The sequence below is a fragment of the Triticum aestivum genome, chromosome 6D (genome assembly GCF_018294505.1).
Source record: "Triticum aestivum cultivar Chinese Spring chromosome 6D, IWGSC CS RefSeq v2.1, whole genome shotgun sequence".
In the NCBI taxonomy this organism is placed as follows: Eukaryota; Viridiplantae; Streptophyta; class Magnoliopsida; order Poales; family Poaceae; genus Triticum; species Triticum aestivum.
The window spans coordinates 379,674,477-379,701,990 of record NC_057811.1 but is presented as its reverse complement, the minus strand read 5'-3'; the positions used below and the strand labels follow the sequence as shown (position 1 = coordinate 379,701,990).

The window sequence follows — 27,514 nt, the reverse complement described above, 5'->3', positions numbered from 1 at the left end:
TTTCCCACACAAGACTTCAACATCTCTAACGATCCCAATCGGTGAAATAGTATCTTTATTGGCAAGCTTAATGGTAACATCAATATCTTCTAACTCAGCGGGTGCAATATCATGCATAATTTCTTGATATAAAGAAATAGGTATTGCACTAGCACTAGCACCCATATCACATAAGCCATGATAACAATGATCTCCTATTTTAACAGAAATAACAGGCATGCCTACCACAGGTCTATGTTTATCTTTAGCACCAGGTTTAGCAATTCTAGCTGTCTCATCACAAAAGTAAATAACATGCCCATCAATATTATCAGCCAAGAGATCTTTAACCATAGCAATATTAGGTTCAACTTTAACTTGCTCAGGGGGTTTGTGTGTCCTAATATTACTTTTGTTGACTACAGTTGAAGCTTTAGCATGATCCTTTATCCTAACAGCAAAAGGTGGTTTCTCAACATAAGCAGTGGGAACAATAGGATCATTATAAGGTGATAGTCTTTTCTTCAACTTTAATAGGTTCAACTACTTTTACTTCTATGGGAGGATGATATTTAAACCACTTCTCCTTAGGGAGATCAACATGAGCAGCAAAAGATTCACAAAAAGAAGCTACTATCTCACAGTCAAGTCCATATTTAGTGCTAAATTTATGGAAAACATCGGTGTCCATAAAAGATTTAACACAATCAAACTTAGGTGTTATACCTGACTCCTTACCTTCGTCGAGATCCCAATCTTCAGAGTTGCATTTAATTCTTTCCAATAAATCCCACTTGAATTCAATAGTCTTCATCATAAAAGAACCAGTACAAGAAGTATCGAGCATGGAGCGATTATTGTCAGAAAGCCGAGCATAAATTTTTTGAATAATTATTTCTCTTGAGAGCTCATGATTGGGGCATGAATATAACATTGACTTAAGCCTCCCCCAAGCTTGAGCGATGCTTTCTCCTTCGCGAGGCCAAAAATTATATATATAATTACGATCACGATGAACAAGATGCATAGGATAAAACTTCTGATGGAATTCCAATTTCAACCGTTTGTAGTCCCATGATCCCATATCATCACATAGCCTATACCATGTCAATGCATCTCCCTTCAAAGATAAAGGGAAGACCTTCTTCTTGATAACATCATCGGGCATACCTGCAAGCTTAAATAATCCACAAACTTCATCCACATAGATTAAGTGTAAATCGGGATGTAAAGTTCCATCTCCTGCAAAAGGATTAGCTAGCAGTTTCTCTATCATACCCGAAGGAATTTCAAAGCTTCTAAGATCCTCCGACTTAAACAAGTCGAGAGCATGCTCGTGCTCAGCTCTTTCGAGACTTGCCATTTTCATTTTCAGTAGGTTCAATAGGTTGAGGAGCAACTATTTGCTCTACCGGTCGGGGTGAAGATACCCCGAACAAGCCCCTCAAAGGATTACTTTCCATAGTAACAAGTGACAGTAAATTTCAGCACACTATATATTTTTTCCTTACCAAATTCCACCTACCAAAGGCGCTTCACTCCCCGGCAACGGCGCCAGAAAAGAGTCTTGATGACCCACAAGTGTAGGGGGTCTATCGTAGTCCTTTCGATAAGTAAGAGTGTCGAACCCAACGACGAGCAGAAGGAAATGATAAGCGGTTTTTAGCAAGGTATTCTCTGCAAGCACTGAAATTATAGGTAACATATAGTTTTGTGATAAAGTAATTTGTAACGGGTAACAAGTAACAAGTGTAAATAAAGTGCAGCAAGATGGCCTAATCCTTTTTGTAACAAAGGACAAGCCTGGACAAACTCTTATATAGAGAAAAGCGCTCCCGAGGACACATGGGAATTATCGTCAAGCTAGGTTTCATCATGTTCATATGATTCGCGTTCGTTACTTTGATAATTTGGTATGTGGGTGGACCGGTGCTTGGGTGCTGTCCTTACTTGGACAAAAATCCCACTTATGATTAACTCCTATTGCAAGCATCCGCAACTACAAAAGAAGTATTAAGGTAAACCTAACCATAGCATGAAACATATGGATCCAAATCAGCCCCTTACGAGGCAACACATAAACTAGGGTTTAAGCTTCTGTCACTCTAGCAACCCATCATCTACTTATTACTTCCCAATGCCTTCCTCTAGGCCCAAACAATGGTGACGTGTCATGTAGTCGACGTTCACATGACACCACTAGAGGAGAGACAACATACATCTCATCAAAATATCGAACGAATACCAAATTCACATGACTACTAATAGCAAGACTTCTCCCATGTCCTCAGGAACAAACGTAACTACTCACAAAGTATATTCATGTTCATAATCAGAGGGGTATCAATATCCATAATGGATCTAAACATATGATCTTCCACCAAGTAAACCAACTAGCATCAACTACAAGGAGTAATCAACACTACTAGCAACCTACAGGTACCAATCCCAAGCTATGAGACAAAGATTGGATACAAGAGATAAACTAGGGTTTGAGAGGAGATGGTGCTGATGAAGATGTTGATGAAGATGGATCCCCTCCCGATGAGAGGATCGTTGGTGATGATGATGGCGATGATTTCCCCCTCCCGGAGGGAAGTGTCCCCGGCAGAACAGCTCCGCCGGAGTCCTAGATTGGTTCCGCCAAGGTTCCGCCTCGTGGCGGCTGAGTCTCGCCCCGAAAGCTTGCTTATGATTTTTTCTCGGACGAAAGACTTCATATAGCAGAAGATGGGCACCGGAGGGCCACCAGGGGGCCCACGAGGAAGGGGGCGCGCCCCCCACCCTCGTGGCCAGGGTGTGGGCCCCCTCTGGTATTTTCTTCGCTCAGTATTTTTTATTATTTCCAAAAATAACTTCCGTGGAGTTTCAGGACTTTTGGAGTTGTGCAGAATAGGTCTCTAATATTTGCTCCTTTTCCGGCCCAGAATTCCAGGTGCCGGCATTCTCCCTCTTTATGTAAACCTTGTAAAATAAGAGAGAATAGGCATAAATATTGTGACTAATGTGTAATAACAGCCCATAATGCAATAAATATCAATATAAAAGCATGATGCAAAATGGACGTATCACCCAATGATGCGGCTTAGGCAGGCGGCGGCTCGGCTCCGCTGCGGTTGAGGGGGAACTGCTCGCGGCGCGGTCGGAGAGGCGCCGGCGAGTCAAATGACGAGGGTGCGATGGCGACGACCGGCCCGGAGGCGACGGGAGGCCGTAGCGGGCGTAGACGATGGACGAGTCCGGGTCGTTCCGGCTCTGTTTCCGGGTCGTAGGAGTCTTGAGAAAAATCACATCTGAATCATTGTGGTAGTCTTCACGTAATAGAAAATTTGACCAACAACTGCGGGATTTGATTTAACAATGGCTGATGCTGACATAACAACAATCAGACCCAGCCGCTGATTTCTTGGTGACTTACAGTAGTGAACAGATGGCGGCACCGATTTATTTGAACCTTTTGAATCTCACAAATTATAAATCTGGCCCGAAGAACTTGAAACTGATGTAGATTCTTTCAGACCAGCTCTCTTCATCCGGAAAATTGCGAACTTCTCGATCCCTGAGAGAGATCCCTCCAAGAACTCAATACCACCGTGCGTGGGCCCCACGGTGGGCGCCAACTGTCGTGGAATTGTCACGGCAGATGTTCTAATGTGAGGACTTAGTCGTGAGGCCAACACATCTATGTGATAGCTTGAGAGGGGTTGATCGGAATCGAGAGATGCAACACAAGACAAGGGTTTAGACAGCTTCGGGCCCCAGGAAACATCATCCGGTAACAACCCTACATGTTGTTTGTGGCTAGGTCTCATTATCATCCCAAGGGAGTCGCCGTATATCCGGCTCTCCTAGTTGTGTCTAGCCTTAAGATTATTTTCCTATCTCCCTTGGGGTGCCCTGCCCCTCCTTATATAAGTTGAATGGGCGGGTTACATGTAGAGTCCAACTCGAATTAAGACTTTAAACTATTCTGACTTCTCTTCACGGGCTTCTCTCCATGGGCTTCTTAACTTCTTGGGCTTTTTAACTGCCAGTTTACAATCTGGCTTACAATCTGGCTTACGATCTGGCTTACGGTCTGGCTTACAATTTGTCGGCTTACAATCTGCCGAGTCACCAATGAAATACCAAGTCCCTGCCGGGTCATATCTCCGGCCGGGTCATACCGCGGGGTATATCCCCGACAAAACCCTTAGCCCCAAGGGTGGACTACTCCCTCCTCATCATGGAGGCCGCCGGGATGATGAAGATGGCCATCGGTGATGATTTCCCCCTCTGGCAGGGTGCCGAAACGGGGTCTAGATTGGCTTTTCATGGCTATAGAGGCTTGCGGCAGTGGAACTTTTGATTTAGGGTTATTTCTGGAGGTTTCTGAATATATAGGATATTTGGGCGTTGATTTCACGCGAAAATGGGCCATGAGGGGCTCACAGACACCAGGGCGCGCCAGAGGGGGCTGACGCGCTCTGGTGGGTTGTGGCTACCTCGTGGCTCTTCCAGCCGTCCCATGAAGCTTCTAGTGCCTCTTTTATTTTAAAAAAATTGTCAAAAAGTTTCGTTACATTTGAAGAACTTTTATTTCTACACAAAAAATAACACCACGGTAGTTCTGCTAAAAACAACGTCAGTCCGGGTTAGTTTCATGCAAATCATACCAAAACCATATAAAATTGTTGTAAACATGGCATGAATACTTTATAAATTATAGATACGTTGGAGACGTATCACTGCTTTTCACTTTTCAGGAATCACAACTGTGCTTTTCACCTGACAAGAATCACTGCTAGTTGAGCTTCTCGCGGAAGCAAAACTGTACTTTTTTTGAGAAGCCAGCTATACATTTTCAATTTTAGGAAGCACAACACTATTCACAAGGAAGCCACACACGTGAAAACAAAAAAATGATTTTTTTTTGTAGAAACCTGGAAAAAATCAAACAAAATTAAAAGTAAAACGCATGTAGAAATAAAAAAAGGGTATGTCTAGAACTCAGTCGAATGAAGTCAGTGTAGTTATGGTGCTGCAAACGGCGACGAAAAATGTTGTGACAGTACCGCAAGCAACAACAACATATGCTACAACCGTTTTGACTAAAAATGCTACAACCGTAAAAGGAGAATGTTGCAACCGGTGGGATGAAGTGCTCCGACGAGGGACGACATGCTACAACCAGCAAGACGGGTGTTGCAACCGGCAGAAAGAAATGTTGCAAATAATGGGACAAAATGCTGCAAAGTCGACTGAGACTTTGTTAAATCCCAGTCGACCGAGTTTTAGCAAACCCAATAAAAAAACTTGCTTCCGCCAGAGCGTTAAGCAAGTGACACATGGCGTGTTGATGCGCTTCCTATGCTATCCGCTGGGAATCCCCAAAGTGTATGCGTCAACTACTCCCCTTGTCTCAGTTTATAGGGTATGCACGTAGTTTTCAATTAACAATTTAACTAGTTATATATATATATAATATGTGATGAAAATATATGTTTAGAAACTACATCCTCTTGAGAATCCAATGATATATTTTTGGTGAAACTAGCAAGATGCCCATGCGTTGCATGGAACATCAAGATTCATTTGTATGAATACTTTATTTTGTGGGAAAAAAGGATGAACGAGGGAATACCTTATTTGCAAATGTGGAGAGGGGCGTGGGTATCTTTTTGCAAAATTGGCATAGTTTCCTTCCTATCCGTCAGATATAAATCGGACGGCCTATATTCAGGATGACAGGCACACTATCATCACTAACTCTGTTTTTTATAAGAGTAGAGATAGAAGGCATATATTTAGTTAGTCAAAACAATAATCTAGAACTACGCGCACACCCTATTCACCGAGATGGAGAAAGTAGTTGCTCCCACCGTCTCCAAAAAAGAAAAGAAAATAGTTGCTCCTACATTTTCCTTCCAGAAATTCTCAACCCACACGAAAACTTTTAAAACAAACACGAGGAAATTCCACGCTCCACATTAATGGAAGCCCATATCCATCTTTGCTTGAACGGGAGGGGAAGATAACACGACACACACACAGAGCGGGCCCCCCACCGGCGGGGTGAGGTGGAGACGCAACGCAGGTGGACGTCATTTCGTCATCCCGAACCCCCACCCCTACACACGACTCGCCACAAGCGGAGCAGAGAGGCCGCGCCATGGCCCGCATCTAGGGACCGAGGAGGTGGAGGAGCAGCCCGGTAGACGCAGGCAGGATGGGGCGCGCGTTCGTGTACGTCGTCCTGGGCGGCGGCGTGGCCGCGGGCTACGCGGCGCTCGAGTTCGCCCGCCGCGGCGGCTACTCCCGCGGCGAGCTCTGCATCATCTCCGAAGAGGCCGTGAGTGCTCCCTCCCCCTTCCTGAGTTCGCTCGCCTTCTGTAGTATTTTTTCAGCTTCAGAACTCCCTCTGTAATCGAATCCTAGTTGTCCGTCGGTGGATAGGACCGCGCCACTGGTGCTTCGGATTGGTGGTTTTCTTGCGCTTCCAACTGTATTAGTAAGGATTTATTTGTGGTTACGTCAGCCGCCAAGCCAGGAATGCTTACGTTTTGTTGCCTTCGAGACGATGTATGGCTTATTAGAGCCTTGATTTGCCTGGATAAGCAGGGGGGATCACGGCCCTAGCAGGGTGCCATTTAGGGACACACACAGTAGCCCGCACTGCAGTTTGGTAACTGAAAAATGACGACTGAGGTAGCAATGGGAAAAAAATGAGTTTAGTTTTGATCCTCTGTCTGACCTCTTAAGGAATCATGTATGTTCCAGTACGCATTTTGTGCCTAGTTTGTAGGAATTTCCCTTCAAGAAGCCAGAAAGGAATGCCAAATTTCGCTGTGTGATCTTAAGATTCAGCTGTAATGAACAATAGTCCATATGGTGATTCGGCATAGTTGAATTTGTTTTCCATGGAAAATGTGGTCTCTAGCGGCAAACCAGTGGGGCGGTGGAATTAAAAACAAACAGGCATAGTATGTTGTCGTTTTTTTGCTTGTGGAACAATTATCACTCAGTTCAAGCCCTGTGATTCTATCATTGAATGTGTGTTTCTCTTAATGATCTCTTTCGTATCTTGCCAGGTTGCTCCTTATGAACGCCCTGCATTAAGCAAAGGCTATTTACTCCCAGAAGGTACATTTCTCACACCACCTAGCATTCCACGTTACCTCTTATACTCCCTCGGTCCGAAAAAGCTTGCCCCTGGGACGGAGGGAGTATATATTTTCAACCGTGATTAATTTCACTGTTTTAAAATGTTGAAATATTACCCCTCTTCTTTCACTAAAAAATGATTATAGCTACATCCTAGAAAGGTAGTTTTATGACACACTGATAGACAGTTTCACACTTTCAAAATAGTGTGATTAATTCATTATGCTACTGTTAACACTATGTTTTGCATTCTTTTCTTACCATGGTATTTGCTAATGTGTCCTGTCTCCCAGCATTTGATGTGCAGCCTGTTAGTCTTGCTAACTGTTTTTAATACCTGTGAAATTTACAGATCCTTCTCGTCTTCCAAAATTCCATACTTGTGTTGGAGCTAATGATGAGTTACTGACGACAAAATGGTACAAAGAACAAGGTAGGTTTGTTTAGCTTTTGGTTTTCCACTTCGTTCTAATTTTCATCGCATGTATGCATATTGAGAAATGAGATAGTTCATTAGAGTGCCTGGTAAACATCATACTCCCTCTGTCCCAAAATAAGTGTCGTGGCTTTAGTTCAAATTTGTTCAAATTTGAACTAAAGCCACGACACAGATATCCTCAAGAAAAAAATCTGGTAAAATATATGGTATTTTTGTTGGTTCTTTGATTCAATTATACAAATAGTTTTATGATCCAGTTGTTATTGTATGTAATGTTTATGCCTACATCGGCACGATATATGTACTAACTTTACGTGAGTAGGTATTGAACTTGTTCTTGGAACAAGAGTGATATCTGCTGATGTGAGACGGAAGACATTGCTTACAGCCACAGGAGAAACTATCAGCTATAAGACACTTATAATTGCAACAGGTGCTCGGGTATGGACTTATTTATACTTCTTGAAGTCTATCTTCTCTCATTTTCAATTGTTATATATTTGATTCATTTTTGTCTGTCTCTGTACATGACATAGGCTTTGAAGCTGGAAGAGTTTGGAATAAGCGGTTCAGATGCTGCAAACATATGTTATTTGCGCAATCTTGAAGATGCGGATAAATTAGTGAATGCGATGAGCTCATGTTCTGGTGGAAATGCTGTTGTCATCGGTGGTGGCTACATAGGAATGGAATGTGCAGCAGCATTGGTTACTAATAAAATAAAAGTAACCATGGTCTTCCCTGAAAAACACTGCAGTAAGTAATATGTTTTGTCCCTTGATTTGTTGTTTGACATGTTGTCTTAGAATTTAGGCTCCCATGATATGCTGTAAAGACCCATTTTGCTCATCTGTATATGACCTTGATTTGTTTTTCTGCAGTGGGTCGGCTATTTACAGAAAAAATTGCAGAATATTATGAAAGCTACTACACTTCGAAAGGAGTTACTTTTACCAAAGGAACTGTTCTTACATCCTTTGAAAAAGACTCAACAGGGAAGGTGAGTTTCTATTCCAAACTGGGTGTACTTTGCAACTCTACACTGTGTTAAAAAGACTCAAGGTTCAGAATTACTTTTCCTGGCAGTCATATTTGGGTGGCTGATAGAGGTTCCTTGCTTGGGAGTATGGGGTAGTTGTTGAAATCACAGTCATACTCATTCATTCACCTAAAAGCAATCTCAACAGCAATTGAAGAGAATCCTGGTCAATTTCTATTGAGAACTGGCAAAGAACTAACTGGGGTTTGACCATTTAGGGGAGAATTGCTTGTATCTTCTGTATCATTGCATAGGCCATGTTGTCCAATATTGACATATAGCTTGGAAACCGATCTGCATCTAGTGGTGATTCTGTATCTAGTTTATCATCTCTTGTCATACTTTGATGAAAACTTCTGTACTGAGAGTTGTATTGAAGCAAGTAAACGAAATAAAAGGATTAGGTATTTGAACCTGAGTACCCAGTGGGAAAGCAGAATATTTGATACAGGAACTGGATGCCCTTTGAACACCCTTTTCTTAAGGGAAGCCCTATATGATTAGAGATAGTGCATTCTTGGAGAGAAAAATGGCTTGGTTTTTCAACAGCATGCTGTGTCAACAATGAGCATGTTGACCCTAACAAGGTTCAACAATTCCTGCTATTTTATTATTGAATATGGTGTTTTGAGACCAATCAATGCCAACCACTATTAGCTGTACTATTTAAAGTGTATTCTCCATGTCCGTTCAGTTTGAATCGTCTAGTGACTATTAGCTCTATTATTTGAAGTATACTTTCCATGCCCGTCCAGTTTGAATAGTCTAGCGATAGTTAAGCGACTGCCTTTATTTGCTGACAATGACTGTCAAAGTAAGAGGGTTACTGTATATTTACAGGTGACTTCGGTAGTCTTAAGAGATGGTAATCACCTTCCTGCTGATATGGTAGTAGTTGGTATTGGGATCCGTGCAAATACCAGCCTTTTTGAAGGTCAGCTGCTGATGGAGAAAGGTGGCATAAAGGTAAACGGGCAAATGCAAACCAGCGACAGCTCCGTGTATGCTGTTGGTGATGTCGCCGCATTCCCTATCAAGCTCTTTGACGGTGACATTCGACGGCTTGAGCATGTTGACTCGGCTCGTAGAACCGCGAGGCATGCTGTCGCGGCCATCCTGGAGCCTTCCAAAACCAGGGATGTCGATTACCTGCCATTCTTCTACTCCAGAGTCTTCACACTGTCCTGGCAGTTCTACGGGGACAATGTCGGAGAAGTAATTCACTACGGCGACTTCACAAGCAACAGCCCGATGTTCGGCGCATACTGGGTCAGTAAGGGCCAGATCACGGGCGCGTTCCTGGAAGGTGGGAACCGAGATGACTACGAGGCCTTATCTGTCGTTGTCCGGCGTAAAACCAAGGTCTCAGACATGCCTGAACTTGAAAGACAAGGCCTGGCGTTCGCCATCCAGGAAAGCAAGAAAGACGTGCCTGATAGCGGGGTTACCCTCGGCGAAAAGCCCACCTTCGTATGGTACGCGACGGCGGGGGTTGTTGCGGCAGTGTCGATCTCCGCGTTCGGTTATTGGTACGGCAGGAAGCGCCGCAGGTGGTGAGCTGATGGAAGGACGGAGGAGGAAGATCTGTGATGTGCCATTGCTTACGGTTACTCGGAGGGGATCCTGTATAAAAACCTGTACGAAAGTGTAATTTTGTCTCATACTGTAAACAAGTATAGAAACACCATCATATATTGTTAAATGAAATGATGTTACGAGACGTCGAGAGCGGTCCTTCTCCTCCCTGATGAAATCCGTAAATTTCTCTGCAGTCGCTGGGCTGCTGATGTCTTTGAACCATGTCCAGTTTCTGCAACGATGGCTGGGATCGCCTGCAAGTTGCAAGCCCATGACCATCTAACCAAATGCTAGTACGCCGGGACGCTGTTGCAAATCTCATTACGCTGTCGTGGCGGCCAAAACGTACCACAAACATTTGTTCCTTTTGTATTTTCACTTTCATTTCTTTTGGGCGTGCCTGTGTTGCGTCCACCCGAGCACCTATCGTCGGTTGTATCGGTGTTTGGCTTTGCAATACAAAGCGGTACCAAAAACAAAAAAGCGCACCTTGCCTTCACCGAGAAGAATTCTCTGCGACATTTTCCTTGGCTGCAAGGGCAAAGAAGATGGCAGTGGCCAGTGGTCCCATGGGCCATGGTAGGAGTGTGAGGAAGAGCAAGGGCAAGGCATTTGTTTCCCGCCATGTCCCCACTCGATCTCCTCCTCGCAAGCCAAGAACAAGCTTCCTGGGCTACTTAAGCCCGGCCGTCCACTGGTCCATGGCGAGCAGCTACGGACCAGGTAGATACCCAGATAGCTTTGCTGATTGATATACTATTAGAAGTTAAAGAGAATATATACAGAGCGGAGCAGAGATGGGCCGCGCGTTCGCGTACGTGATCCTGGGCGGCGGCGTGGCCGCGGGCTACGCGGCGCTCGAGTTCGCCCGCCGCCGCGCCGGCGCCTCCCCCGGCGAGCTCTGCATCATCTCCGACGAGGCCGTACGTATCATCTCCCTTCTGTAGCTTTAACAATTCTGTCAAGTCCATCTCATATACGCCGATCGGACGGCTGTGCGTGTTCCTTTGTTCTGTTGAAGCATTCTTGGATTGGCAGGTCGCTCCTTACGAACGCCCTGCACTAAGCAAGGGCTATCTGCTCCCACAAGGTACCCACCGCATGTCCATCTTCTCTCTATCAATCTGTCTTTCGATCCCCGATTGTTCTACTCCATCTTGAAGCAAAATCTGAAACTAAAAGCGTTGCGTTTGCGCATGTGTTATTTTTAACCACTCTGTTATTTCCCCGGGGAACAAAAACCACTCTGCTATTTGCAGGCGCTGCTCGTCTCCCGGCGTTTCATACCTGCGCTGGTGCTAACGATGAGGTGCTCACGGAGCAATGGTACAAAGATCACGGTATGTATGTATGTATGTATGTATGCTTCTATCTATCGACTGTTTTCCACTGCGGCTAGCTAGTGCTAGTACATGGGACCTCGTTATCTGCGCTTCGATTTGATCTACTTCTACTAGTCAGGTCGATTTTGTTATCCACTGTACTTCCTGTTCAGCACTACTGATCATGTACGTGTCTCTGCTGCTTGACCAGGTATCGAACTTGTTCTTGCGACGAGGGTGATCTCCGCCGATGTCCGGCGGAAGACGCTGCTCACAGACTCCGGGGAAACCATCGGCTACAAAACCCTCATCGTAGCGACAGGCGCCCGGGTACGAAAACCATCTATCTATACTAGCAAGATGCCCGTGCGTTGCACGGAACATGAAGATGCATTTGTATGAGTAGTTTATCTTGTAGGAGGAAAGGATGAACGAGGGAAGACTTTATCTGCAAATGTGGAGAGGAGTGCGGGTAAATTGTTATAGTTTTCTTCCTATCCGTTAGATATAGATCGGACGGCCTATATTGCAGGATGGCAGGCACACCATTATCACCAACTCTGCTTTTTATAAGAGTAGAGATAGAGATGTGCCAATTACCTCTGTTGCATTCAGACCGAACACTCTCCAATACCCTGCGTGTTTCGTTGGGAAAATTCAGAACCAAGCGCCCAAGATCGATCTAGAATATTTGGTTCCTGACATATATGTACGTAGGCCTCGGAGCTGGAGGAATTTGGAGTTCGCGGTTCGGACGCGGCCAACGTGTGCTACCTGCGCAGCCTCGAGGATGCCGATAAAATGGTGGGGGTGATGAAACCGTGCCATGGTGGAAACGCTGTTGTCATCGGTGGTGGTTACATAGGAATGGAGTGCGCGGCGGCCTTGGTTGCCAATGAGATCAAGGTCACCATGGTCTTCCCGGGAAAACACTGCAGTAAGTTGCCTGTGGCATGCTACTACTTATCTGAAGCACCCAATTTTATTTTCACCCTGATCTGAACTCTGAATGTGAGCTGCGATTTGTGCTGTGCAGTGGGTCGTCTTTTTACACCGAAGATCGCTGAATTTTATGAGAAGTACTACGCTGCAAAAGGGGTTGTTTTCGTCAAAGGAACTGCGGTTAAATCCTTGGAGGTCTCAGATGGGAAGGTCGGTTCCTTCCTTGCCATCATACTTAGATGAAACTTTTTGCAAGGGAACTTGTGGATCAGCATCAGCTAGACTCGAACTGCTGGTAGAGTGTAAACTGAACTGAACTCAGTCTAGTACCGATTTTGCATGCGCAGGTGGCTGCGGCGATCCTGCGAGACGGCAGGCGGCTTCCCGCGGACATGGTGGTCGTCGGCATCGGCGCTCGCGCCAACACCGGCCTCTTCGACGGCCAGCTGGCCATGGAGAGGGGCGGGATCAAGGTGAACGGGCGGATGCAGACGAGCGACGCCGCCGTGTACGCCGTGGGCGACGTGGCCGCGTTCCCCGTCGCGCTCCTGGGCGGCGACGTGCGCCGCTTCGAGCACGTCGACTGCGCGCGCAGGACCGCGCGGCGGGCCATCGAGGCGATCTTGGAGCCCTCCGGCGGCGCCGCGGAGGAGGGGAAAGCCTTCGGCTACCTGCCGTACTTCTACTCCAGGGTCTTCGCCCTGTCCTGGCAGTTCTACGGCGACAACGCCGGAGAAGCCGTCCACTTCGGGGACTTCTCGCCGCCGGTGGCCGGGGGAAAGCCAAAGTTCGGGGCCTGCTGGGTCAGCGGAGGCCGGGTCGCCGGCGCCTTCATCGAAGGCGGGAGCCCGGAGGAGAACGAGGCGATGGCGAGCGCCGTGCGCAGCCGGGCGGCGATCGCGGACCTGGCCGCCGAACTCGGGAGCCGCGGCCTCGGGTTCGCCGATGAGGAGAGCCGCCGGAAGGGGGTGCGTCGGGGTGCGCTCGCCGCCGGCGACAGGCCTACCTATGCGCGGCACGCCACGGTCGGGGTCGCTGCGGCGGTGTCCATCGCGGCGTTCGCGTACTGGTACGGCTGGATGGCGCCGTACGTGGTGAAACGTGATTTCTCCGACCCTAAGTTATGATGTACTATATCCACAATCCAGTTAAACGAAAAGACTACCTTAAAAAATGTACTCCCTCTGTTCAGAAATATTTGTCGGATAAATGGATATATCTAAATGTATTTTAGTTTTAGATTTACTTTAATCCATTTCTCCGACAAGTATTTTCGGACGGAGGGAGTACAATTATTCAAACGAATTCTCATATCGTTCATATGACATAACAAAACGATGAAGTTGCGGTTGAATGAAGGGTTCTTTTTCATTCCGTTTGGAATTAACTATATCCAGAGTGTTGGAGACTTTTTCGCTCGACCCTGAACTGTTTTCTCCTCCTCAGGACTCCTAGACGATTGTTTTCCCTCCTTCCGTCGGCACCACCGCCGGTCCACCCCATCTTTAATGGTCTTTGAGTCGTGGTGGTGTGGAAGAAGGTCTTTGTTTGGTTCAGTGTCTTGGTTGAGGATGTGTGGCAGCGGCGATGCCTCACCTAGTAGGAATAATAGCTCCCACGTCCGAATTTCTGTCTTGATGGTGCGTCTAACGTCGTTGAAGATGTGTCGAGGTGTGTCTCCGACGTGCTGGTCTTCGGTGGATCTTATTGGATTCAATCTTCTTTCGTGTGCTCAGATCTTCCCAATTTTTTTTTGCGGGGGAGATCTTCCCAATCTATGTTTCCCTTTATCAACAACGGTTGTTGTTCTGGTGTGATGTTCATGTGTGGGTCTTAGTATGACGAATTACCGACTCTCTACTACAACAAAGTTTGTCCGGCTCCTCGGAATTCAGATGGTCTGGTTCGACCCATTGACTCGTTGGACCGCACATGCGTATTGTTACCAGAAGGGTAACCTGGTGGCACACAATACATGTAGGATCCAACCGGGACAAAACCGTACGACCCTAGGGTCGACTGCACCACACATCATACGCAGAACAGAGACAACTTCGCCACAAGATCTCAGGAACATGCTCGTCGGAGTAGAGCACGTCGACACGCAGCCTTGCCGGTTTCTCCAGCACCCAACCCTCCTCTCCACACCGGTCTCAGTCTTTCGTACCATTGGTCATGCAAGCCACTGGCCGCCGAAACATGTGGGAGGCAGTCGCTCCTGAGTGCATCGGAGAAGAGCACGTTGTTGTCTTCCGCCTTCTCTACCATCAACCTTCGCTCTCCTCTCCCCACCAGCCCCCAAGTCGTCCACGGCTCCGTGCACCAGAGAAAGGAGAACCGAACCTAAGGTTTACCCATTGCCCTCTTACACGAGGTGCGGGTCAAACCCGAACCTGTGAATTTTATGATAGGTTTGCATGTCCAGTAACAAGTGCAAATGGGACCGGATCACTTCAATCTTGACGGTAGGCCCTATTGACCGGCTCTAGTGAGGGAGTGTGATGAGGGCAACGTGTCTTTAGTTTATTCCAACGTTTGTAATCGTCGCTAGTTGGTCCATAGATCTGGCAATAGTTTTTTGTTACTTATATATGGTGTTCTTTGTACTGTCGTGACAGATTAGGAATAGATCGAAAGTTTGTCTTAAAAAAAGAGAAAATCTTATGTGGAGGATGGCAGTTTTTATAAAGTAGCATGACAATTTTTCTAATCTTTCAGGGCGTGTCATTTTTATAAATTTGTCCGTATTTTATTGCTAATGGCAAATTTTTTATCTAGAAGATGGCAGTTTTAAAGTTTAGCATGTCAAAGAAGTCTAGATCACTCGACTTTTTTTCGTTTTAAAGTTTAACGTGGCATTTTTCAAACAAAAAAAACTGTTTAATTGGTCCTTTTGGGTCAATCGGGGCTCTCGCCCTGGCCTGCCCCCTGGCAAACGACCAGAAAGGGTCGCTAGGAGCTGCTCAGCTCCTTGGCGATGGCGATCGAGCGCCAGTTATTGGGCCCTAAAGAATTTATGTCCAAAGTGTGGAGAAATGCTTAAGAAGCAGCCGGCGCGTCACAGTGGTAGGATGGGTTTGTTGCACCAAGCCACCAATCCAAGCTAACGTACGCGCATCAGTGGATTGTGGTAGATCACTAAACCCCACTAAACCCGCTCCCTGTTCCTTCCTTGTTCCCGTTGGATCCCCTCTTGCTGCTGCCCTATCCCTCCCACGATCGCCACCCAACTCCCACCCGTCCTCAGGCCCGTCGCCGTCAGTAGCCGCCGTCGACGTCACCGGTCGTTGCAACGCCCGTCGTCGCGTTCTCACATGTCACAGCTGACCCCTGCTCCTCCCACTTCTCCCCTACTAATACAAGCCCGGCCCACTGCTCCGAATTCAAACACTTGAGCCGCAACGTGCACGTGCTAGCACACTACAGCCGCCCACGCACGTAGGCACGGCAAGATCGCAGGGAAGATGGTGAACTTGATCGAGGCGCAGAAGCCGCTGCTGACGGGGATGATGAGGCTGGCCGGGCTCCGCCCCATCGACGTGGAGCTGGAGCCGGGCACCACCATGCACGTCTGGGCTCCCAAGCACCACGCCGGCAAGAAAGGCACCACCATCAGCCCGCACGACGCCAGCGCCGCCGCCGCCGCCGCAGGGGAAGACGCCGCCGCCACCAAGAAGCCATCAGGCGGCCCTCGCGGGAGCAGGAGGAGGAAGGGCCCCGAGGCCAAGCCCAACGTGGTCCTCATCCACGGCTTCGCCGCCGAGGGCAACGTGACGTTCCAGTTCAACTTCGGCGTGCTGGTGTCGCGCTACAACGTGTACATCCCGGACCTGCTCTTCTTCGGCAAGTCGTCCACGACGGACAGCGCCGACCGGTCCCCGGAGTTCCAGGCGCGGTGCGTGGCGGCGGCGCTGGCGCGGCTCGGCGTGGCGCGCTGCGACGTGGTCGGGTTCAGCTACGGGGGCATGGTGGCGTTCAAGCTGGCGGAGGCGCGGCCGGACCTGGTGCGGTCGCTGGCCGTGTCCGGGTCCGTGGTGGCCATGACAGACGCCGTGAACCGGGAGACCATGGAGCGGCTCGGTGCCGGGTCCTCCGCGGAGCTGCTCATGCCGGAGACGCTCCAGGGGCTCAAGGCGCTCTTCTCCGTCTCCATGTACCGGAAGATGTGGTTCCCGGACAGGATGTACAAGGACTACCTCAAGGTAATCAGTCAAACACACCTATGTCTAAAACACTAAATGTTAAGTAATTTGGAACTGTTCATTAGCTAAATGTGAATGATTATTTTTGGAATTGACATAGTAGTTTTGCTGGGTTTGTTTGGGTAGTTTGGGTGGTTAACTGATGCGGGTATATGGATGTGTTTGCTTTGGTGATGAGTAGGCGATGTTCACGAATAGGAAGGAGAGGCTGGAGCTGCTGCAGGGGTTGCTAGACAGCAACATGGATGCAAAGATACCGGCTTTCCAGCAGGTAAGTAAGCAGTGCCTTTGTTCAAGTCAAACAAAGCAACACCTACTTAATAACACTCCTACTACTATATTGTTGTGTTCACCAACCTGTCTTACACAGGCCTGACTGAAACGAAAGCAGTTGCCTAGTGTCTAGTGACTGCCAAATTGCAAATATGGCACCATCAGCACACCTTTATATGCATGGCATGGCAGTTTCTGCTCATCTAGGAACCATGCAGACTTTTCCTTAAGCATGTTACTGTATCAATGAGTTGCCTCTGTAGTTAGTGACTTTGCTCCCGTTAGGCAACCTACCATTGACCAAGATAGGAATGACTGTTAGCTCCATTTCTTTAGGGACTGCGCCCGTGTTTTTTCTTGTTTGATTGAAACCAACTAAGTCCGTGTTTGTTGGCATGCAAAATGGTCTGTTCCGTTTTTGTTAGAAGAACAAAATGGTCTCTATTCCAAGGAGGGTTTGTTGGGTAATGCTCGGTTATGGGCTTTAAATCTGTGCTCTCCGTGGGCTCTAAAGCTGGGATGGGCCGAGTGCTTGGGCCCTTAATCTACGCTAGGCATGTCTAAAAAAAACTAAGCTAGGCCACCACCTCCTGCTTGTGCAACCTAGCGCTGAATTTGTTTTTTTCGAGGAAGAAATGCTGCTGAATTCGGTTTATCCATAAAAAAAGCATGAAATTATTCTATTCTGAAAATGAAACGGAATTGCTGGCGTGGTTGCAGAAGATAATGCTGATCTGGGGCGAGGAGGACAAGCTTTTCGACATAGAGCTGGCCAAGAAGATGAAAGAGTAAGCTTCTACGTACACGCGTTCCAGTCCATGCATGCATGGCAAAGTTTGACTATGAGCAAATTAAGTCGGTGAAACAAAGCTGACGGCCCATTTGCATTTGCAGGCAGCTGGGGGAGAACTGCTACCTGCAGGGCATCCCCAAGGCCGGGCACCTGCTCCACCTGGAGCGCCCCTGCGCCTACAACCGCCAGCTCGGCAGGTTCCTCGCCTACGTCAACTCCCAGGAAAACCAAGCCACCAGTTGAGTCGATCACTGCTACTACTACTATCTCGTTCGTTCCAGAGAGGAGGATAATTATTTGCAAGCAAAGCAAAGGCAAAGCGGGTGGCCTGTCAACGTTGGTTCGTCTGCAACACGCACCGCATTGGATGATTGCCTGGAGAGGTCAACCCATGGATGTGAAGCTACCCATTACTACTACCACGTACCACTAGCTGCTAGGTTTACAGGGCCACATTCCGTCGCCCTGCAGATTATTAAGTGATGAGTTGACGCCACGCTCGGTGTGCCGCGATGTCGTTTTATTTCCTCCTGTCCCTGGTGACTGTTTGCTTTGATGCTACTACATGACTTTTGCGAACGCGATTGTGGGCCAAAATCACTGTCCTAACCTTTAAAACAATCTTTGTCACAAAGTGAACTCGACATGAAAGTATTTCACGATCTAACCTTTTTAGCAACGTCACAGCCCGTGGCGTTTCTTCTCCATATAAAAACGTCGAGATAGCTCGCGTTTCAGCTCCACATTCAAACGCCAAGCTAGCTGGCGTTTTTGCTCAACATGTAAAACGCCAAGATATGTGGCGTTGCTGCCCAGGCCTAAACGCCATGAGCTTTGGCGTTTATAGCTTGGGAGCTGGAGGGTGCGACGACAGCAGCACAGGGCCGCCTTGCACGGGGTGGGTGGAGATCATGGTCCCGGTGTTCTCCCGCGCGGCGTGGCGCTGCAGCTGGGGCATGGTGCAGAACGACCTGGTGCACGTGTGGGGCCTCAACCACAAGCTCGGCTACTGCACGCAGGGAGCTAATCGTTACCTCAGGCAGGAGCGTCGCGCTCTCGCCTCTCTCCATGGCGTCCATGTCGCTGACGAGCTATATGTCTAGCGGAAGCGTAAGTAATATCCGAATGAAGCTTGAGCTAATCCCAGCTAGTAGTTTGAGCTGTGTCCTCCGTGAACTCTTAGCTCGCCTCAGGCTGCTGTGTTCTGCTGCGCGAGCGGAGTTTATATAGCAAGCAGGATTGACTTGGACACGATCCAGTTCCTGATAATAACTCTCGAAGCAACAAAAGCTAGTACTACTATTATAATCTTTCTCACCAACAGTGCTCATGCGTGCGCGCGTACGAGTTTGTTCTCAGCCGCACCACACGACTCCGCTCGCCATGCCGTGAAGTTTCAGCTAGAAACGCCAACACTCATGGCGTTTCCGCCTGGGCAGCAACGCCAGCTTTCTTGGCGTTTCCACGTGAAGCAAAAACGCTAGCTAGCTGGGCATTTGAACGTGGATATGAAACGCGAGCTATACCGACGTTTTTATGTGGAGAGGAAACGTCACGGGCTGTGGCGTTGCTAAAAGGGTTTTTTTTAAAAAAGGAGGATGACTCCCGGCCTCTGCATCTGGACGATGCATGCGGCCACTTTATTAATTATTTTCACAAGACCTTACAAAGTCATACAACAGTAAGACTAAAGCCACCGTCTAAGCAACAACTGTCGTTACACCTTTTCAATTGATGAAGGGGCGCTGATAGCCTGGGTCTAATACCAAACAGACATCGCAGCCAAACCTAAACATCTAAGACCCGAGGTCCCAACCAGGACGCCTGCCTGGTATGGGGCACCTACCAGTCCGGCGCACTCCTCAACCAGGACGCCTGCCGGGTATGAGGCCGCCGCAGCCACCTGCCACGAGTCCATCTTCAGAGCTGTACTGTTGCATCTACCGTGCCAGGTCTCTCTGCCATCAACGTCACCACGACGCCAGACAGCGCCGTCCTCCTGCGCGAGTCCATCCTTCCACATCGAACTCCGAATCTGCACTGCACCACGCCGTCAAGATCCGTCGCCTTCAGTGTGTAGGATGAAGCACGGCTCCACCAAAGAAGCCGTCCGCTGGTCCCGCGAAGCCGAGTGCACCTCCAAGAATGCCGCCCCAAAGGGGGTTACGACACATGAATGCCGCCAACATCCGATCAGCTAATCTAGGGTTTCCCCCCGAGGTATTGAGTGGAGTTGGAAGCTTCACCTCGATGATGCCTTCATGAAGAAAACGATGATAAGGACATCGTCATCACCGGCTCCGGCCATCAACCGAAGACCAGGTTTGCACCCGGATCCGTCCCAAGAAATCCACCCAACAACCTGTGCACCGTCTCGACCGCCTTCAAAGCCCCAGATCCAGCCGCCTAGATCCGGCGACCAACCGCAGCAACAGTGCCACCGTGGGATCCCTGGCGCACCGGCCACTGCCTGAGTGTGCCACCACTGGAGCCCAGGAGGAGGGCTCCCACCCTGCCTCGCCAAGCCGCGAGAGCCGCCGAGAAGGATCCTGCGCGCTCGTCACCGTCTCTGATTCGAACCAATCCAAAGCAGATCGCCGTCACAGATCCGCCTTGGACAGGGACTGCACCATGCCATGCCGCCGCGAGAAGCCCTAGCTTCACCAGCAGCCACCCTCCAGGGCCGCCGCCCCGGGATCCAGACAGAACCTCGCCGCTGCAACCGGCGAAGTTCCGCCACCGCCGACCGGCCACTGCGACCTCCGCCGCCATGCCGCCGACGGATCTGGACGAGGATAGCCATCCTCCCCGAGGACACACGCCGCAGCCTCTTCTCCGCGTACTTGCACGAGAAGCCACCGTGGCCGCGTCCCCACCCCTCGCCGGATGCCGCGCACGTGCCGCCCCGCCGCCGGCGAAGGCCGCCGCCACGAGGAGACCCGCACGCAGCCGCCACACAGCTCGGCGTCGACCCATCTGCAGCCGCGCCATGGGCTTGCCGCCGTCAAGATCGTCGCCGCCGCGCCGCCAGGATCTGCGCGCCCCGGCGCCTCCGCTCGGCCTGGCCGCTCCCGCAGGCCACGAACACGAGGAGGGGAGAAGGCCCCCGCCGCCAGCCACCGCGGGGGGCTTTGCCCTGGCGGCTCTGGCCGGCGGCGGCGGGGAAGGGGAGGAGGAGGAGGGCTAGCGGCAAGGGGTGGCGGCGCCACCCGTGTCGCCCGCGGGAGGAGCGACGCGGGGGCTATGTTTTGTGCTGCTTCGAGTGATACCCGCAACAATCTAACAAAATAATTTATAACATGGAAGTAGGACGCTAAAAGGGTTAGATCGTGAAATACTTTCATGTCGAGTTTACTTTGTGGCAAAGATTGCTGAAAAGGTCACAACAGTGATTTCGACGGCGATTGTGGTGCGAGTACCTTTCGTTGTTGCCGACGAGGAAACGGTGCGAAGTCGTGGATGATGACGCTGCTCGTTGGGGGTGTGGGCATGCACAGGCACGGCACAGAGCGCGCGCACACACACGCTCCTCGTTGGACCGGATCTTGGCGTTCGTTTGGTTTCCTCGAGAAACCCTAACCTCGAAGCGCCTTCCGAAAAAGGGGGCTCTCGCGCGCGCGCAAAGACAAACGGGCGGGGCCCCGCACTTCGTGGAGTGGACTATCCGTATCAGGAAAAGGCACAGGAACGAGTAGCCTCACAGGTCAGATCATCATCCCGGGCATGCGGTATCGATCGTGGGGCGGTGGGATTCTTAGTAGGTCGATCGTACGGCCCACCGGCGCAGGAAAAAAAATCCTATACGACCTGGTCATACGCAGCTGAATGGGAGACCCTCTCCCCCGTTTGACAGCTGGCAATACGAATCTCAAAGCAGTGGCCATCTCATTCCCCACTTTGTCGTTCCCAAATCGCGATTCTTGTAGCCAGTCCGATCTATCCAAACTCCAGCCGCCGGTGTACTCCTCGACGCCGGCCATGCTCCTGGCGCCTCTACTTGCGGCACGGCCGGCGTATAACGCAAGCTGCATGCCACTTGGCCGTGGCCATGCTTCTTGCCGGCGGTGTGTCACTCGCTGTTTCTCGGCATCGGGGTTCACTACATGACTCAGCCAGCAAGTCCCCTGTTATTGTTGGTGTGTGCTGGAAAAAATTGAAAAAAGGCAGCTCTCATTTATTTTTCTGTAATGGAGTTCGTTGCCATGGCCGACTACACAGCTCGGCCGCCGTCGACAATACTGTTAGTACCTTGTGCAGTTCGTCGCCATGGCTTACTTCGCGCGTGACGTAGCAGATGTCGCACGGCCACCGCCGGCGAGGGATAGTCCGCACAGGCATATCGAAGAGGATGGCGTCGTGCCGCACGGCCGCCGCCGGCGAGGGGTAGTCCGCGCAGGCATATCGAAGAGGACGGCGTCGTGCCGCACGGCCGCCCCAGCGAGGGGTCGTCAAATAAAGAACAGATGGGAATCAGGAAGAATAGGGATAACAGAGGCACTGGTGCTTTGAGATTGATGTATACACGTGTCACGAATCGGAGGGGGTCTCGTCTGCGGGAGCGTACGACCTGGGTCGTATAAGATTTTCTTCCACCGGCGCATGCACCACCAACAGTGCTGTGCATGACGACGCTACGTCGGGCTGGACCGCTGGAGGAGCATCCGATGTTGGCCCGTTCGGGACAGTTTTCCACCCTGCCTGCCCTACGGGCGCCTCCTCGCCTCGTCGCGTCGCCGGACGACGGACCGCACCGCGTGCACGCACACCCCCTGCCGGTGCGTGGTGCCGGTCCTCGGGCAGGGGCCCGACACGACACGAGCTGGCACACGGCTCGTAAATTCGCCAGCCCCATGGTACTCCCGCATCTACATGCCATGCCTGCCCGGGAGAGAAACCAACAAACTGTACTCCCCAACTCACAAGAAAAAGAAGACTGTGCTCTCCGGAGGAGGAGGAAGATGGAAACCGCGCGTAGGATCTTCGGCTTAGGGCCGAGTCAAACAGCTCGACGCGAGCGCCACTGGACCACGCGCAGCTCCTGCTCCTCCTGCCGTCCATGTGTGAACTGATCGACGTGATTACTGTGGCTAGCTGCCATGCCAGAGCGTCTGGCTGAGGTCGTAGCCGGCCCGGAAGGCGCCGGCACGCGCCCGGGTCCGCGCTCGGGCGCAGGACGTGTGCTCGCCTTTTCGGCGCGATCGCCGCAACTCGATCCGCCGGGACCTCGACCACGGCGACCTGTGCGCCAGCTCGTGCAGCCGCAGCGGTGGCCTGCCCTGGGACTGGGGCTGGGGACTAGCAGCTAGCTCATGCACGCGCCAAACCCCAGGAGAGGGAGAGCACGCGGTGATTGAAGTTGAACTGCACGCCGAGATCGACCGACCGTCTCATCTCACCTCATGCCGTACAGTTTAGAGAGTTCGTCAAAAACGCGGAGAGAAACAAGATCTAGCTGAAGCTCTCTCAAGCCTGAGCCGCACTGCGTACCTTCTTTGTTACATATCCCTGAAGTTAATATGGAGTGGCCGCACTTCATCAAAGTTCAAGCCTGGTACGTACATACGGCGGTACGGGTACGAGCGCATCATATATTCCATTCCCATGGCGGTGTACGTACTCACTCTACTCCTGCTTATACGGACCTACCAGATGTATCCCTGCTGGTGCAGTGCTGCACTGCACTGCTCTCGATCGGCATTTGACTTGTGTCGTCGAAATCAATCAATGAGCAGTGCTGCGAGTAGCGGCTAGGCTAGGCTGGTCCATGCGTGAGCTCACACGCTCACGCTTCAAGTCTCGCACGACACGGCGCAGGGCTTGCGTCGTCCGTCCGATCCAATGGACCGCAGCGTGTACGTACAAGTGCTCCTAGCAGCTAGGCTGGGCACGTAACGCAACGTATATGTACGGGGACCGTGGTCCTTGCGTTTTTTTTCATGCAGTTTGTGCTGCTAACTTAATGGGCACCGCTACGCGTCCCTCGTACGCTAATGTAAAATGATCGGCCGCCTCGCCGGCCGTTGGACGGAGCCTGGTTAGCCGACCGATCTATCCCGCGTGCAGCATCAGCCTTTGTAACAAGTCTAGTGTTGCGCTCGGCTCTCTACAACAAGAGTCGTGTTGCAATCTCTCCGAGCCGTTTTTCCCTCCCCGTTGTAATATATCCGAATTGTCTTCTTCCTTTTGAAATATGGTGCAACCGCAATGAAATCCCCAAAATCAGCTACCGCTGGCCGTTGGCGCCATCGCAATACCGCTTGTGTTGCAGCTATTGCAATCGCAACTTGGCCTGTGTTGCGACCGCAACAAAATCCCTTTTGCGCCGAGCACGTCGCCACTCACCACAATAGAGCACAAAGATTTTGGAGTAGCACCCCATCCATTGTTGCAGAAGCATGTCAGAGTAGCGCGCCGCTCACGTGTTGCAGAAGATGGGCCCCTCTCGCAGCAATGGCGCGGTGGATGACTTGATGTGGATCTCGATGAGAGATGCACGGGGAGCTGCGCCTTGGCTCACATGCTGCGTCCAGGGGAAGTGTGTGTGATGACGGAGCTTAGCGGCGAGGGAGAGGATGATGCGCCTGAAGGAGTGGATGTGGTGGTGGCCTCGCAGGATGTGGAGAGGCTGTGTGCAGTCAAGGTGAAGAATGGTTGAGCTATTCTTGATGATGGGGATAAGGTGAGGATGGAACTATCATGGGCCCCACCAGGACACGCGTCGAGCGAACGAAGCAGTCAACGTCGTGTTGCAGTCCGTTGGATGATTCCAAATGATTTCATAACTTAATACTGGTCTAATGGACCATGATTACTTCAGCCAGAACAAGCATGGAAGGAAACGAACCTAAATCCAACGCCTACACTAGCTACAACATAAGTATGAACAAATATGAAAAGCATACAACTGTCTATATATACCATGCAATGCGCATGACTTACTCATTCCATGCAATGCGCATACAACTGTCGTATATTCCATTCCCATGGCGGTGTGCTCGCTCTACTCCTACTTTATACGGACCTACCAAATGCATCTGCTGGTGCAGTGCTGCACTGCACTGCTCTCGATTGACATTTGACTTGCGTCGTCGAATCAATCAACGAGCAGTGCTGCGGGTAGCGGCTAGGCTGGTCCATGCGTGAGCTCACACGCTCACGCTTCAAGTCTCGCACGACACGGCGCAGGACTTGCGTCGTCCGTCCGATCCAAGGGACCCCAACGTATACGTACCAAGTACTCCTTTTTTTAAGCAACAGATTTTATTCCTCAGAGAGATAATAGACATATCGTTTACAAGTATAGTGAGAAATAAAATCGGGGATTATAGATTCCCAAAACATAGAAGATTTTCACTAAATGAGTTCTTCGCTAAGTTGTGAGCCACTACATTTGCTTCACGGTGGCGATGTGCATACGAGACATTCACAAAGTCCAGCCCTAAATGTTTGCACTCAAGTACCACTGCAACATTTGAGCCCACATGCTGGTTGTTGCACTGCTTCCACCACAAAGCTACAATCAATGATCACTTTGTTACATCCGATCCAACCCGCTAGATATAATCCATTCTGGATCTTTGTCATCTCCGTTGAGTCAACAATGGGCACCTGAGGAACGAAACATGTTGCCGCAGTAATGAAGTTCCCTCTTCCAACACGGGCAATAACGCCTGTTGCACCTGAGAGTGTTTCAACTCACAGAGCACCATCAACATTGATTTTAACCACATCCCTATTCGGCATATTCCACATATGATCATTGCTTCTTGCAGGCTGACCCGTCATATAACTTCGAGTATAATTTGTTCCAAGTACTCCTAGCAGCTAGGTCGAGCACCGTAACGCAACGTATATGTACGGGGACCGTGGTCCTTGTGTTTTTTATGCAGCTTGTGCTAGTAACTTTTTTGACAATTGTCTCCTCCTTTATTCATTCACAAGGATCGTAGCATCGCTTACAATAAGACGAATAACCACATTCATGGCGGTGTACATCCAGATATTTGGAGGAGAAAATCTAGCTATCGTCACGAGTTCATGAGCTACTTGATTTCTTTCTCTATTATAATGATCATAGATGACATGAGTAAAGTCAAGCGACATAAAACAACAGTCATCAAAGATAGCAGAAACTACTGAAGAAGAGTAACATCGATAAGGGCAACAACAACCTGAGCAGTGCAATTATTCATCAGCTGGTGCCAATCCGGGAAGGAGGTTGGGTATCAATCATTGCCCCAGACTTTCCGAAAACAGCTCCACATGAACTGGGTGGAAACACAATAAAATAAAATGTGGTTCAGGTCTTCCACCACTCCACAAAGCGGGCGTAGCCCATCTCCAGGCATGTTTCGTTTTTGTATTTGGTCTCCCGAAGGCAGCCGGTGTCGGTGTCAAAACTGGCAGATCTCGGGTAGGGGGTCTCGAACTGTGCGTCTAAGGATCGAAGGTAACAGGAGACAGGGACATGATGTTTACCCAAGTTCGGGCCCTCTCGATGGAGGTAATACCCTACTTCCTGCTTGATTGACTTTGATGAATATAGGGGTTACAAGAGTTGATCTACCTCGAGATCATAATGGCTAAACCCTAGATGTCTAGCCTGTATGATTATGCTCGCCCCTATATATAGACACCGGAGGGGCCTAGGGTTGTTCAGAGTCGGTTTACAGAGAAAGGAATCTTCATATCCGAACGCCAAGCTTGCCATCCACGCAAAGGGGAGTCCCATCTGGACACGGGGGAAAGTATTCTATCTTGTATCTTCACGGCCCATTAGTCCGGCCCACGCCACATAGCCCGGACGCCCGAGGACTCCATAATCAAGGACTCCCTCAGTAGCCCCCGAACCAGACTTCAATGACGATGTGTCTGGCGAGCAGATTGTATTCCGCATTGCAAGGCGGGTTCCTCCTCTGGACACTTTAAACCATCTGAACCAAAGGATTGTATTAAGCCTTTACATCTTCGAAGAGCTCGACCTTTCATTAAATGTTATACCCTTCGGCTTCTGTGCCATCGTCGCCTCGGCTTCCATGTGTCAGACGAATATGAAGGGTCCAAGTATTTTTACACAAAACACCCAGGCCATGTAGGGAACGTGTCTATTTAAAGAGATTGAATCTCAGATGCCATTCCACACCAGGCAGAAAATCCTTAGCGCTTGCCACAAGAAACCACGCAAACATGGCTAGCGCTCCCAGTTCTTCCTCCCGCCCTCACGGCCCTGAAAAAGGCGATTGGGAGAGCTGCTCGGTATCCCACGCCCAGCTGACCAAGCTTCAGACGCAGGGATATCTCCCTCCCGCGGATCTAGTCCTGGGGCGGGATTAACCTCCCTCAACGGCGAAGCCCTGGCAGAAAATTTCCCCAATCCTGCTGAGGGGGAGCGAGTGTGCTTCGTTTCCTTCTTATTAAGAGGCGTTGGACTTCCAATCCCCCCGTTCCTCCGAGGTCTCCTGGAGTATTACGGCCTCCAACTGCACAATCTTATGCCGGGCTCCATCCTGCATATCGCGGGCTTCGTCGCTCTTTGCGAGCTGTTCCTAGGCTGTGAGGCCCATTTCGAGTTATGGAGGAAACTTTTCTGCCTCGTCCCCCGCTCCCAAAAGGGATCTATATTCGAGGTGGGCGGCGCCGAAGTATGGCGTATAGCGGGGACAGGATACCTGTCCGGCACCCCGAAGAAGGCATCCGAAGAGTGGCCATCGGAGTGGTTTTATATTGAAGATGTTGTTCTCCCAGACCCAATCAGACGGGACTTCCCGGATTCTCCAATGCCCCGTTAAAGAAGCGCCACAGCTG

General features: G+C 49.9%; 4 protein-coding genes across 5 annotated transcripts; 3 read left to right on the top strand and 1 right to left on the bottom strand.

Moving 5' to 3' along the window:
• Positions 1-6,000: 6,000 nt before the first annotated feature.
• LOC123145231 (monodehydroascorbate reductase 2, peroxisomal) lies at positions 6,001-10,320 on the top strand. Its single transcript, XM_044564604.1, has 7 exons — positions 6,001-6,310; positions 7,050-7,101; positions 7,475-7,555; positions 7,884-8,002; positions 8,098-8,317; positions 8,443-8,561; positions 9,441-10,320. Exons 1-7 carry the CDS (start codon positions 6,188-6,190, stop codon positions 10,155-10,157), a joined length of 1,431 nt encoding a protein of 476 aa, XP_044420539.1. The 5' UTR covers positions 6,001-6,187; the 3' UTR covers positions 10,158-10,320.
• Positions 10,321-10,855: 535 nt separating this feature from the next.
• LOC123145229 (monodehydroascorbate reductase 1, peroxisomal) lies at positions 10,856-13,696 on the top strand. 2 transcript variants are annotated; one of them, XM_044564602.1, is made up of 8 exons: positions 10,856-11,101; positions 11,217-11,268; positions 11,438-11,518; positions 11,712-11,830; positions 11,919-11,972; positions 12,218-12,437; positions 12,537-12,652; positions 12,790-13,696. In XM_044564602.1, exons 1-8 carry the CDS (start codon positions 10,976-10,978, stop codon positions 13,567-13,569), a joined length of 1,548 nt encoding a protein of 515 aa, XP_044420537.1. In that variant the 5' UTR covers positions 10,856-10,975; the 3' UTR covers positions 13,570-13,696. The 2 variants fall into 2 exon arrangements, with proteins under 2 accessions (XP_044420537.1, XP_044420538.1); XM_044564603.1 differs by lacking the exon at positions 11,919-11,972.
• A 1,831-nt stretch (positions 13,697-15,527) lies between these two features.
• Positions 15,528-18,289, top strand: LOC123145228 (putative aminoacrylate hydrolase RutD). Its single transcript, XM_044564601.1, has 4 exons — positions 15,528-16,644; positions 16,826-16,915; positions 17,638-17,705; positions 17,812-18,289. Exons 1-4 carry the CDS (start codon positions 15,907-15,909, stop codon positions 17,951-17,953), a joined length of 1,038 nt encoding a protein of 345 aa, XP_044420536.1. The 5' UTR covers positions 15,528-15,906; the 3' UTR covers positions 17,954-18,289.
• Positions 18,290-19,912: 1,623 nt separating this feature from the next.
• LOC123141683 (uncharacterized) lies at positions 19,913-21,339 on the bottom strand. The gene is made up of 2 exons (XM_044560769.1): positions 21,130-21,339; positions 19,913-20,989 (listed from the first exon to the last, which is right to left on the bottom strand). The coding sequence occupies exon 2, from the start codon at positions 20,699-20,701 to the stop codon at positions 20,117-20,119; it is 585 nt and encodes a 194-aa protein (XP_044416704.1). The 5' UTR covers positions 20,702-20,989; positions 21,130-21,339; the 3' UTR covers positions 19,913-20,116.
• Positions 21,340-27,514: the final 6,175 nt, after the last annotated feature.